Source organism: Lissotriton vulgaris, chromosome 7, assembly GCF_964263255.1.
Source record: "Lissotriton vulgaris chromosome 7, aLisVul1.2, whole genome shotgun sequence".
Lineage (NCBI taxonomy): Eukaryota > Metazoa > Chordata > Amphibia > Caudata > Salamandridae > Lissotriton > Lissotriton vulgaris.
Genome location: NC_141695.1, coordinates 1143884175 through 1143897779, shown reverse-complemented (window position 1 = coordinate 1143897779; position 13605 = coordinate 1143884175). Strand labels below are relative to the sequence as shown.

Below are 13605 nucleotides of genomic sequence, written 5' to 3'. Positions count from 1 at the left end.
GTTGGGCTTTTGCGTCTCACCAGCAATCCTGTGCTACTTCTGTGAAGGTGTGTGCCGTCTGTGAGGATTTGGCACCTAGCTGCATTGAACCTACTTTGAACACTTGCCCAATTTATCAGCAAGGCCCACCCAGCTTGTTCACCATTTCTTGGAGTACAGCTTCAATGAGGTGTAAATTGATTACATCCATTGGCCTGGTTTGTGCCTTCTCCCTGGTAGCCAAATATTTCAATTAGATTTGTCCACTATTCGTATTCCCTTGTTAAATTAAACCATCCTACTATTGATCCTGTAACCTGCCCTTTTAAGGTATTTGATTATTCATTCTTTCAAGATGATCACATTAAATGTCTCTATTTTGTCCCATTAGTCCTATATAGGTACCGAAAAATAGTAAAATTGGTTCAGGTGTGACTTGGCTGAATGCTGCATGTTCAGTGCAGTGATTCTTGTGAGGAGTGTTTTATAGATACACAAGCATGACTGGGACATTAGGAGAAGAGGGGGAGCATGCATGATAGAGCGATAGGCGGCAAAATGTTGACCTTTTTAGAGGAACATATGCATTTTGGACAGGGGCCATGGTTTTAGGCTGGGAGGTAATGCTGAAGAAAATTTGGCATGTTGCCTCAGTGAGATGACCATCTGCACTATAAATGTAAGTGTAACCTAACCCACTGGTCACAGTTTCAATTCCAGTAAAAGCGTTGTAGCCTTCCATCCATCCAAGGTCAATACATTGATTTTTTTGAGTTTGGTGAAAGTAGCCTCTGTCATTATAAATAAGAGAAAGTGCCCCTTGAAAGAAAAGAGATGGGGAGACTGGACACAGCCCCCCTTCCCAGGTTGGACGTGGTCGGAAAGGCGAGAAAGGCATGAAGACCCCGTAGATAAACGCAGGGAGCCCCCCAGGGATGGCTGACAGAGGGAATAGTCAGTGGCCATAGAGGTTTTTGCCACAGCAGCAGTTGGTTCCCAGTTTTTCTTTAGTGGGGTATGGTCTCAAAGCAGCTCACAGTATTGTTTAGTTCAGTTTTGCTAATGCCAGGGTGTGGGGGTGCTCTTAAACATCTGTGTTCAATCAACGGGGGGGATTTCGCAATGGCCCTTCCATCGTACTCCCCTCTCTTTTAGGTATAGACCAATATGGCCACATTTTGTATTGTATGGGAAAATCAAACTGTTTTATGCTCTATTCTGTTATGTGTTTTTATGTTTTCCCTTCCCAGTGTGATTCAGAATAGAGAAATAGATAGCAGAAAATTTGAAACAATATTCCAAAACAAGCCCATCACTATGTTCTGGTTTTGGCTAGTTCTCTTAATGGTTTTAATTCAGACATTTTTGGCTTAAAAACATAGATGTGGATAAGAGTTCTAACCTGGTCTTCCCCGGTATTGCTAGAATTAAGGGTTGCTTAGAAAAAAGCTCATCACAGTGTACATGAAGCAATTTGCATATTTCTGCAGGTTAGAAGGTTGCCCTCTGCCAACTGCTGCAAATCATTTTCTCTTCCACTGTTTACAGAGTTCTTCATTGGCTCCATCTTGTGTTTGCTGTAATGGTGTGACTGCAGAAGTGTTATATGCAGTGTGGTTTTGTGGTAAAGTGACATATCCAGTGTGCAGCTAATGGCGAGTCCCCTTTGCTTTCGGTGCAAGACAAATAGGGTCAGCTTGTCGTGATCAGCACCTCTTAGCATTCAGAAGTGTGGTGTCTCCCACATGTGTCAGTCGATTCATGCAGAAATATGTGATGACCTTGCCTGTGTTTGTTAACAGAGGAGAAGTATGGCGTGATCTACCCATATGCTGCCAGGGACCCAGACGAGATCACACTGGAGAAGGGCGCTATGGTGGAGGTGGTCCAGAAAAACCTAGAAGGCTGGTGGAAAATCAGGTAACTCCTTCATCCTTGAACCAACCGAATAATGAATTGCAACAGCAATGGCAAGAAAATTTACTGATGCAGCGTTGCATTGCTTTAATGACGTGCGAAAACGTAGAATTGTGCATAGTGACTATATTCTGAATTTACGAGCTCGGCACTGTTACATCAACTAGTGGCTTCCCCAGAAAAGCACGCGTGAATGTAGCGGATTTATGTTTTAGGCACAAGCTTTGGGCAGAGTCACTGTATCTTATTATTATAACATTTATGAAAATATAATGAAGTTACGCTTCAAGAGCACAATACATTTTGTCAGCATCTCGTGTGACTTTTTTTAAATTTCATTTATTATTACCTAAATGCTCACCTTGTGTAAAAATATCTTGCAAGACACTGGCAGGAGACTGACTCGAGCATAAAATGTCTCTCAACAAGAATTTTCTGCGCAAGTCAGTCTCTTGCATGCAACAATGATGTGAAATTGAGTACATTTTGTGAACTTTTGCAAGTGTAAATACAATTTTGCTTAGCCTTACTTATGATGACATTTATCAAAACCACAATGCCCCTACTTTAGATGGCGTTTTTAGACCTTTTGCCATCAGATTCAAAGCACTGGTACCAGCAAAACTGTAAAAACAGTGATTGGAGTTTGTTTAGCAATGGGTGGTTTGGATAACTAAATGCAGCAGTGTTTTAATGTGAAAATAATGACTGGGATTTTTTTTTAGTTTTATATAGCACGAACTAGATTCGAGACATCGGGTATCAAAGGGCTTTACATGAGCACCAGCTTAGTTACAGAAGGACACATTCATTTTTGTTAGGCACGGGGAGATTAAGTGATTTGCCCAGAATCACAGGATGTTGAGCGTCGTTGGCGAGACTCGAACCCGGGTCCCCAGCTTCGAGGTCTACCGCTCTAGCCATAAGGCTACATCCTCTTCCCAAGTTAATGAGCAAAGCTGTATTACTACGGTTCTCCTGCTTCACCAAAATGTAAGTAAGGCCATCTTTTTTCTTTGGGGGGGGGGGTACTCAATCTTACCTCTTTTGCGCTTGCCCCCCAGGAAAGCTTGGATATCATCATAGAGTCCCAGAGAGGGCGGCTCCTTCATATGGAAAACAAAAAAACAGACTTGTTTCCTTCTAGAACCTCTCACCCATCTGCAGCACACACATCCCTTTTTTGCCAATGCTTTCTTAAGTGCTTCAACAGCATATAAACATATTTCAGACCGCCGCTGCCATTAAAGTAGCAGTGGCATAGGTCAGAGCAAAATGTAGACTGTCCCACATGGCCACACTTATGGCATATTCTGTGTGATGCCCCATTTTATAAGAAAGTATTGAACGCCTACATCAGCAATGGCCCATCTCTGGCCAAGGAGAGAAAGATCAGTTATACAATAGGCAGGAAAGTAAAGGGCTCAGTGGAAATTCAATCCTAAATTGTCCATTCTATTGCTATGCTACTACGCTATGACCACTGATGGTGAGAATCGATGGAGGAGATTGTACTGGGTATTTTCAGATGACCATAAGAAAGCAGCAGCAGCTTTGCAGGATGGAAACTGTTGACAAGGCTGGTATGTCCTTGGAGAGTGAACTGGTCCCACCCTAGCTTTACCCTGCGGATATCAATTGAATTGAAGGCATTGCTCACAATCGTATTACTGCTACCTACAGGAGTAGCCGCCATCCAAAAGACTCAGCTTTCAAGCATAAGCAAATCCGATTCCAAAAACAGTTGTTTTGAGGGAAGGTGAGGTGATGAGGCCACAAGATGTTTTTATTTTTCCTAACACACTCCCAACACTCCATTCGACCATACCGCTTATGTCAGGGCAGGCTTAGGTATTTCTTCAGTGATGGCACCGCATGCCCTTAGACAAGCGGATGCTTCAGAGGGCCGGTTATAGGTACTGCACCAAATTCATGACAGGAAACGCACATCACATCAGACTTTCACAAAGTTGGATCAAATACTTCTTCTGCTGGAAGAGGTCAAGGCATTGTGGGAAGTTGGTGCACATAAAGTGCTCACACGTGAAAGTGGCCTGGGGTATGTTTGGTAGACTTGATATGGTACACTGGGCCACATTCTAGCTCTTTATTATTCACTTCATTTGCACTTTCAAAATCAAGATAAAGATGGAGCTCAACTTCAGTCTATTCGAAGAGGATGACTTCTTGTCAACAGTCAATGTGAAGGGTGCCTAAATGTTTGCCTTCATGAATCCAAGGTGCATGAAATATTGTCTTTAAGTGGTTGGCATGAAGTTCTTCCTAGTAGCTCCTTCCAGCTTTGGAATCCATTCCGCACCATTAATTTTCATGAAATGCTTTTCGGCTGTGGAACCCCAGCTATGATGCAAAGTCCTACGTGTGCACACATTCCTTTAACGTTGGACATTGTCGTTGCAGCAAATATGTAAAAGTTGTTTGTGTCTTGCTCATTGTTTGTGATTTCTTTGGAGGCAGATTTTGACACTTAAAACGATAATGACTCTTGTTGTTTGAGATACACACTTCTTTTCATAACACAGTTCCTTTTTAGGAATCCTCACTTTCTGATAGTGACACAGGGATTCAATTGTTGCAAACAGCCTTATTTTTTGCCTTGACCTAATGCGTGACTTCAGGTGAAACCACTTCAGATCCTGCTCCACAGTCAGTGGATCCAAGCATTGGTAGACTGGTAGGATGTGGGCTGGTGGACACCACAGAATTTATCAATAGGCAGAACATTCATGGATTTGGTAAACACAGTGTCAGACTGAACCAGTACCCACTTAGCCATCTCACACGTCCCCTGACTGTACAAATCAACAGGCACACCCAGAAGGAACTTTGGAAAAATGAGGATTCGACTAAGCCATCATCCCTGATATTTTTCCAGCGTGTGGCCTTCTGCAGAAAGATTGATTTTTGCTGTAGTCTAAAATAAAACATGTCCAAATTACCCCTCAAGGCATTTGTGGCTGGGGTTAAGAGGAATGATCTCTGGCCATTTGTTAAAGGACGTTTGTGCATGCTTTTCTCCCACTCTCCCTCTTTCTGCAAGTAGCCACAAAATACACAATGGCCCACGTCACTTTCAGTTTATTTGCATAAACATGGTTTGTGTTGATGTGCTCTTCTAACTTATGAAATTGACTTATTCATGCTACATGAAGTTGCCATCAACACACCTCTTTTGATGATGTGCCAGGGTGTAATCTGACATCCATGCCCCAAGTCACTGCACTTTGCAGCCTGGATCCTGAAACTTTAGTATTTGAATGTAGAAATCTCACGAAGATTCATTAACATTCTTCTGGAGGCGAGAAACCCACGTGCATGAAGCTACCACTCACCAAACTAGAACTTGTTGAAGCCTAGTTACTCCAAAGGCAGATGGCACCCGGCTTGTTATATTATGGTATGGTATGTGATATAGGTTTGTAGAGCGCACTGTCACGCGGGAGGGTATCTTGACGTTGAACAGGTGTGAGTCTAGACAAACCTAGGACCTAGTGGCAGTGCTATTAAAGCCAGATCTTCAGCTTCTTGCAGAATAGAAGAAGTGAGGAGGAGGATCTTATGTGCATGTCATTCCATGCTTTAGGGCCGATGTAGAAGTATCGACTGCTGGATCTGGTTTCCGTATGCGAGGGATGTGTGAATGTAGGTGTCCGAACAAGCGTTGTCTGAAAGGTTTGTGAAAAAAACAGGTGTGGTTTTTGAGGTATGCTGGGCCAGTGTTTTATAGTGCCTTGAAAGTGTGGGTGAGGAGTTTGAATTGTGCTTGTTTGTGTATGGGGAGCCAGTGGATCTCCTTCAGTTGTGGTGTGATGTGAGTGCGGCATGGGAGGTTGAGAGCGATTCTGGATGGTCTGCAGCCTTCTGGTGAGTTTTTGGGTGGTCCTGGAAAAGAGTGTTCATGTAGTCCAGCTTACTTGTGACCAGGGCATGTGTGACTGTTTTCCGGGTGCTGATTGGGAGCCATTTGAAACTCTTCCTCTACGTCTTCAAAGTATTGAAGCATTATGCAATGACGTCAGTGACTTGGGCGGTCATACCGAGTTTGCTGTCGATTACGATCCCGAGGTTCTTGGCATGCGTGATGGGGATGGGTGTCAGTCCTAGCTCTGTTTTCCCCCAGGTGGAGTTCCATTGTGAAGTTCTCTTTTCGAGGATTACGATTTCAGTCTTTTCAGTGTTACGCTTTAGACAGTTGGGCTTCATATCCACACTCGTGATGTGTGATATTACTGTTCATTGGTTAGGGTTCACCTGGTAGTATTATCAGCTACATTGAATGTCAAGGACTCTCCTTTGCTCTTCATATCCCTGGTAATCCATTTTTTTCTGGTGGGGCTCAATTGTATTAACCCTGTGCAGTGTGGGATCTAAATATGGTGCTCATAAAATGTATTGCACCATCTTTTGAGCAGGTGCATAACAATTTATGCAAGCAGCTGGCTTTGAAGATACCTCTCTGAATTGGGAATACCACATTATGCAGTCTTAGAGCTATAAAAGGTCGGACAGTGCATCACGCTCATCTGCTGATTTGATGTGCCTTCTCGCTTGAGGTTTTTATCGCAAGGGTGGTCCGTTAAGCTATAGAAATGCCTTCTTTATTCGTGGAACGCAAAACAAAAGAAATAGTGTTGCATACCTTTCATGTACTTTAAGGGTTAGAAAAGTTGCAGTGGCAAAGGTGCATTTTGGATTTAAGGTCAAGATCATCTAAGTTTCATGATGCTTTACTGATGCAAGCCAGAAGATTGTGTGATGATGCACATGCGAATCTAGAATGCTTTAATGCTGTAAAATTATTTTTACAGGTCAAGAGCTTGTTTCATCTTGCAGCTTAAAGGGAGCAGCTGAAATATCCGGGTTGGGCAGAGGAATGTCCTCGAATAGTGGAGCCTAGAGAGAGACCCAGGCTCTGCCCAATCCTTTGGCTATGGAGGCACCACAGTGGGTTTTCTGCCAGCCAACACTGGGTACAAACACAGCTAGGAAAAACAATATTTTTAAACTTCTGTGCCTTTTTCGCAATACTCCTATTAGAAAACAACCTCGTGCCCTAATGCTTTGTTGCCCAATAACGTTTCCTGTTTGTGTCAGGTGGAGCAAAGGGGTCACTCTGGGTTGTGGATGGCAAGGCAAATGTTGCATCACCTTGTGCGGTGTGGGTACCATATTCAAAACACTGACCAGGAACTTGTTGTGGCTACCAGCAAGCCATTTTTACCATGACACCGGGGACGTCCTTTGTAAAACACTCTCAATCTTAGACCGTTTAGGCTATATCCGGCATCTCAAGCAAATACATTATCATGTTGGTTATCTCGAGGTAAGGGGTACAATTTGGTGAATGTTACGCAGAGCCTTCTGAGTGGTGTGCCACATTCGCCCAGTGTGTCAGCCAAGCTAAAGGCTGCATTGGAATTGGGCCAATGTTAGTCATTACTGGCAGGTTAAGGCAATTTGTAGCAATGCAATGAGCTCTCAAAACCTCTTTGTTAAGTTTTGCAGCATTCCTGCTAATTCTGAGACTTCAGTTCAATTCCTGTCAAGGAGACTAGACGTTATTTAGAAACTTCCATCCAGTCAAGGCCGACTAAAACATTCAAAATCATGGCTCAAACCACATTCAGCAGGAAATACCCTTTAAAATCATTATGTATTATACAGTGTATGGTTAATAGCCATCAGCGTGAAATGTGTCCTTAACGCAGCGGTTACGAATAAAACTTGGTGAGCGCTTTACCGTTAAATTAGATGATAATTTTGGACCGCCGTACAATTGACTACAATTTTGTAAACTGTCACAATTAATTCACTGAATACGCCCTTGTTTACTCTAAAAATCCCAGATAGCCAGAACTAGTGTGATGCCATGTATTGTTTGTAATATGTATAGTTTTACGAAGATATTTCAATATGATTACCAATAACCATTTTCCAAAGTAATTTCCCTTGGTAGCTTCTTGCCCGATACTGCCAGAGAAATTGGATGACAACCTAAGTTTGTCAACTGCAACCCTGCCGCCTAAATTAAAGACTTAAGGTCCTCTTTCTCGTTTACTGGGCTGAAGAGATACTGCCATATCCTGAAACTCTTAAAATAAGTAGTAATTCTTCTGTCTGACTTGCTTGTGGAGATGGTCGAACAGAAACCAGTGCAGTTCATTCCACCCTCATCCACAGCTTCAACCAATACGCCTGTAATGTCAAGGTTATCCCTTAGAAAGGCATGCCCAATTCTGAATTGCTTGTGGTTTGTGTGTAAGAGCGGAAGTAACTGTCTTTGGTCGCATTTATTCTGGGACTCTTCGGCCAACTACCTGTGTTAATCGGCTGTGCTTTGCATCACTTTGGAGATTATTTTCAGTCTTGTTTACTTGCTTGGCTGCTGTTATTCAGCATAACCCCATTCATATGTGAAAAGACATCAATGTTGTCAAGAAATATTGTGGGGCTTAAAATCTGATGTCATTTAGCCTGAACCTGTGACCAATTTTCCTGGTTTTTATTTTCTTACTATTATTATAATTTTGTAATTGCACATTCTTTATGGGATCTGGAGTTGCTGAATGGGTGGCAACCTTAGTCTGTGATGTTAAATGACTGTATCGCCACCATGTAGATGCTTTGGAGCGTATGTACCATGGAGTCAACATAAGTGTGCAGACCTTGTTATGAAGAAGCTCTTCTGGTGTATATTAAATGCGCACCTGGCAGGTAAGAGTATTTAGTTTGTCTTGCATTCCTTTAAATTATTAAAATTTGAATCTGCATTTGATGTGAAAATTTGCCTTGCCTGAATTGCGAATGAGACAAATGGCTGTAGTGGATGATTTCTAGTTGCGAGATGTTGCTGGGAATATTGGTGTGATATGAAATTGACTGTAGTAAGAGTTTGAAGATTGAGTGTTTCCTTTAGGAATAAACTGAATGGGTATTCCTCCATTCCGGGGCCTAAAAGCCGAGTCCAGGGGCAAGACTAGCACTTTGCGGAAGCGGATCCTATCTATCCTGCCAGGGCTTGGTGAAGATTTCAATCCATGTATTTGCTCAATTGGCAGAGTCTCAATTTCCTCTCAAAAGGGATGTGCATTGACTCTGTGGTGCCCAAATGCTCAATCAATCAATCTGGGGTTTATAAAGTGCACTACTCACCCGTGAGAGTCTCAAGGCGCTATGGGTGGGGGACAGCTCTGGCTCAGTCGAAGAACCACGTCTTGAGGACCTTCCTGAAGGTGTGCAGGGTTGGCGAGCGTCTGATGTTTATGGGTAGCTCTCCCACCCGTACTGTTTCTGCAGTTGTGGGGGACCTCTGCCAGTGCGAGATCGACGGAGCGGAGGTTCCTCTTTGGCACATGGAAGGATACTCTCTCATTGAGGTATTTGGGTCCGATGTTGTAGAGGGATTTGTAGGCATGGGCGAGGAGTTGGAAGGTGACCCTTTTCTCGACGGGGAGCCTGTGGAGGTCTCACAGGTGTTGGGTCATTTGTTCGTGATGTGGCATTCCGCTGACAGTCTGTGCATTAGGCAGTTGAAGCTGGTGGAGGCGACGGCATTGATCTGGCGGTTCATGGAGAGAGAGGAGTTGAGGATGATGCTGAGGTTGCCTGCGTGGTCAATGAGAGTGGGTGAATTCCCAAGGGCGGAGGGCCACCAGGTGTTGTCCCAGGCGGAGGTGCAGGATCCGAGGATGAGGACTGCCAGTCTTCTCGGAGTTGAGCTTCAAGCAGCTGTCTTTCATCCAGGTAGCCATGTTCTTCATTCCTTCCTGGAAGCAGAGTCAGTTGTCTTCAGGATTCTTTGTGAGGGAGAGAATGAGCTGGCTGTCATCGGCGTAGGATACAATGCTGAGCCCTTGCCGGCGGACGATGGCGGCGGGGGGGGGGGGGCATGTAGACGTTGAAGACCGTGAGGCTGAGAGAAGAGCCTTGGGGAACTCCGCAGTTGATATTGGTGGGCTCGGAGAGGAAGGGAGGGAGTCTGATCCTCTGGGTTCTGCCGGAGAGAAAGGATCGGATCCAGTCGATGGCGGTTCCTTGTATCCCTGGGTCGTGAAGCCTGGCTGCAAGGGTGCGATGCTAAACAGTGTTGAAGGCTGCTGAGAGGTCTAGGAGGATGAAGGCTGAGGTGTGTCCCTGGTCGAGTAGCAAACGGATGTCGTCCGTGGCGGGGAGGAGAGCGGTCTCTGTACTGTGGTTTCTGTGGAATCCAGACTGGGAGACGTCTAGGATAGAGTTATCTTCGATGAAGGTTGTCAGGTGGGCGTTCACAAGTCGCTCGGTGACTTTTGCCGCGAAAGGGAAAAGAGAGATGGGCCCATAGTTTTTCAGGCCCGTTGGGTCGGCCGTCAGCTTCATAAGGAGGGGTTTAACCTCTGCCCATTTCCAGTCATCTGGGAAGATGCCTGACATAAGGGAGGTGTTAATGGCCCGTCCCAGTTCGGGTGCTATGGCGGCAGCAGGCCTGTGGAATATGTGCGGTGGGCAGGAGTCCGTGCAGGGACTTTTTAAGGATTATGGGGGCCCTGGGCCAAATGTATTTTGGGGGCCCCTGTTGGGAACAGATTTGATTTTATGGTCCAGTTTCAGCTCTTTCGTGCCCTCTTTGGTCACATTTTAAATGTATGTACATCTGGTATTCAGGGATAGTGATGTGTCTTTTCAGTAGCCCACTTGTATTACTGCAAATAATCGCCGTGATACGCTCCCATTTCACAATGCGAGGTCCTGTATTGATCTAAATTAAACTTTTTATATGGATGTTGTATGAAACATAAACACATTTTGCCTGCAAATGTCACACATTAAAGATAAATAATATGTACAACAATCTGTTAAAGTATTCAAGGTCACCAGGGCATGACACTACAGAACAGAGATGGCTCTAGTAGGTGGCCCCTTGAAAGGCTGGGGCCCTAGGCCAGAGCCCACTTTGCCCATGCCTTAAAACGTCTCTGAGTCCGTGGGGCTCCTGAGTGGGTTTTCTGTATGGTGGTTGTTGTGTGTTCGACGGAAGCGGGGTTCCAGGTGATGAGTGCGTTGAGGGTAGTAGGGTTGTAGCTGTGGGACCTTGGTGAGCCAGGGTTCCTGGCGCTGGTTGAGTGCAGGTCATGGACGGGCTTGCCTTAGGCGCACCTTTGGTGCGCCAGCGTCGAGCGCGTCTGCGCAGCGGTCTGCATGTAGGGGAGGGAGGCTCAGCTGGGAAGCGGGAAAACGGGCGTGGGTAGAGGAGAGGGGCCGGGACGGCAGTGGTGGAAAAGGGAGAGGGGGAAGCTCAAGGGGGCAGGCGCAGTAAGGAGGGAAATCGTGCAAGATAACAGAAAAAAAATTAAAGACCGATGCGAGGTGGCAAAAATGAACACGGTTAAGCAAAAACCATATTTAATCACAATTAAACAAAAACGCAATACTCGGAGGCAGCAGCCTCGAACACCCAGAGCAGAGGCTCAATGGCAGCGACGAAGAGCACGAGCTGTCGGGGAGAGTGCAGGCCTATGACCGAAGTCAAGGTCTTACGAGACCTGAGTTTCAGTGAATGTTGCCTTGTTTATGCTGGAGAGGTGAATATCTAAAAATTGTGAAACTGAGGATTCATTTCTTAAATAACAGTGGAGTTTATGTATACATCTGCGCCCTCAGCGTTAGTGAGGAAGTATGATTCACAGGAAAAGGAAGTGAGGACTAATGTGCAAATCAGAAATATGATGTACTATGTGAGGAAATCAAAACACTAAAGCTGATTCTAAATATATTCCGTCTCTAAATGTTAGTAAGTGGTAACACAGGTTGGCAGTGTTGACTGATGTACAGAAACAGTATGTATGTACTTATGGTATGGCATGTAAGGCCAATGTTAAATCGAGGGGATTATTCTGTTTATTTAGAATCGGCAACTCTGCTAGTTGAAAGATTTTTTCCTCATTTAAACCAGCTTAGTTATGTGAGAGTTTTTCCCTTTTAGCCACCATCAGTTTAACTCTTGAGGCACATGGTGTTTTTATAGTCAAACAAAAAGGCATTTATGGGAGCACAGACCATGTACTATTTCTCTTGGTTTATGAGTAAGTTAATCAGAGAAGTAAGAAGAGCAACATGTAATACGAAAAAGTCCCTATGCTCGTTACTTAGATTAGCTGCCAGTAACTGAGGTAGCTAGAAAATGTGTCCTAACCCTTAATTGAATGATAAAAAGAATTAGATGCAGCTTTGTGAACATAAAGCTTCATACTTCTCACCATAAAAGTAAGTGCTTGTTTGCTAACAGTGCTGTGCATTAAAGTATTCATAATGGAACCCTGCCAATATCTCGGACAGAGGTAAGTTCTGGGGTCCTTTTATGACCTTTACGGATGCCAAAATAACTGTACAGCTCAATAAAGCCCATGCTATTTTTCATTTCTCAAAGAGTCAGGCATTTCACAGTACCTACAGTCTACTAGTACATCAGGAGTTGGCAGTTACAGCGAGTTAAATCACTAACACCGTTCGTGCAAATACCCAGAACCTGTAGAGCTGAAGAAAACTATTATAAAGCACTTTTGAAGGAGTAACATCGAACTCCTAGAACTGAGAAATTGACAAGTGACTAAGCTGACACTCTTGTCAAAGTTGGTGGAGTTTGAAGTGAATAATAAGTTCAGTAGCATCTGAAATCAGGTGTCCTGATTTCCTTTTCCAAGCAGGTTGTAGACTAGGGAGAGGGCCCGAAGGTTGACAAAAAGTGTATTTATCACTTGTTGATGGACAGTGACATTTCAATATGAGAGTCCTCTCATTCAGCACCATCAACCATAGTACCCACTCTGACACAGCAGAATGAACTAAGCTTGGGAGGCACAGCAAAACTTGGATAAGATAACATGTATCAGGCTTCTTTCAATGTGTTGCAGTCTGCTTTTTTTGGATCCACCTAAAGAAAGACTTTTTGTGGTGTCTCACAAGGATATGCACGTTCTCCCATCTTTTCAGTTTTTACGGGTACCCCTTATCTGTGTTAATGTGGTTATTTGGGTTTTCTTTCCTACATTATGCAAATAGAATGCAGTTCATCCTTGGAACAAACACCAAAGTCCAAACCTCTTCAGAAATCTCCTTCTCCCAATCTCTGACCGACCATTATAAGTGGATGAGTGAAAACGTTATAAACTTGAGTCGGTCAGTGATGTAGGTTGTCGTGGTTGGCCGCAGTCCCTTTAACATCGAATGCACTTTTGGGTTTCTCCCTTACCCTGCCTCAGCCTTTAAAAAGAAACTTAAGTACTAGTTGATTCCACTCCACATAGCTCACTAAGTCTCTGTTATATTTTCTTTTTCTTTCACTTTACTTCGATTTATCCAGAGAAACCTCAAGTTTCAATCATCTTTGTTGGAGGCCCACCAACCTCTTAAGTATTTCCGTAGTGTGCGAGGTCAAAGGGATGCCTTGGAGGCACCGGACCAAAAAGATGGGGTGAGCTTTTAGGCCATAACTGCCTCCCAGCAGTGGAGGTCCCTTAGAGGGTGCGGAACGTGGAGCCTATCACTCGCCTGCCACCAATCAAAAACACTAACAAAGGCCCCTAAAGCTGACATCCATGTAGCAGGGAAGTTGCAAAACTGCTAATAGGTCCCCACAACAGTCTTTCCATGAGCTGTCAGGGGTTTCCAGCAGGGCTTCCCTTTCACCGTGTGATACCAGCTCCTCACCGGGAA

General features: G+C 44.3%; 1 protein-coding gene across 3 annotated transcripts in view; it reads left to right on the top strand.

Annotated features, from left to right (window-relative positions):
• Window positions 1–13605, top strand: part of SH3PXD2B (SH3 and PX domains 2B) — a 342591-nt gene that overhangs the window by 289477 nt on the left and 39509 nt on the right. For all 3 annotated transcript variants that reach the window (XM_086931584.1, XM_086931583.1, XM_086931585.1), the window contains one exon: window positions 1782–1899. In XM_086931584.1, coding sequence (XP_086787710.1) covers window positions 1782–1899 — 118 coding nt within the window. The remainder of the gene's footprint in view (window positions 1–1781; window positions 1900–13605) is intronic.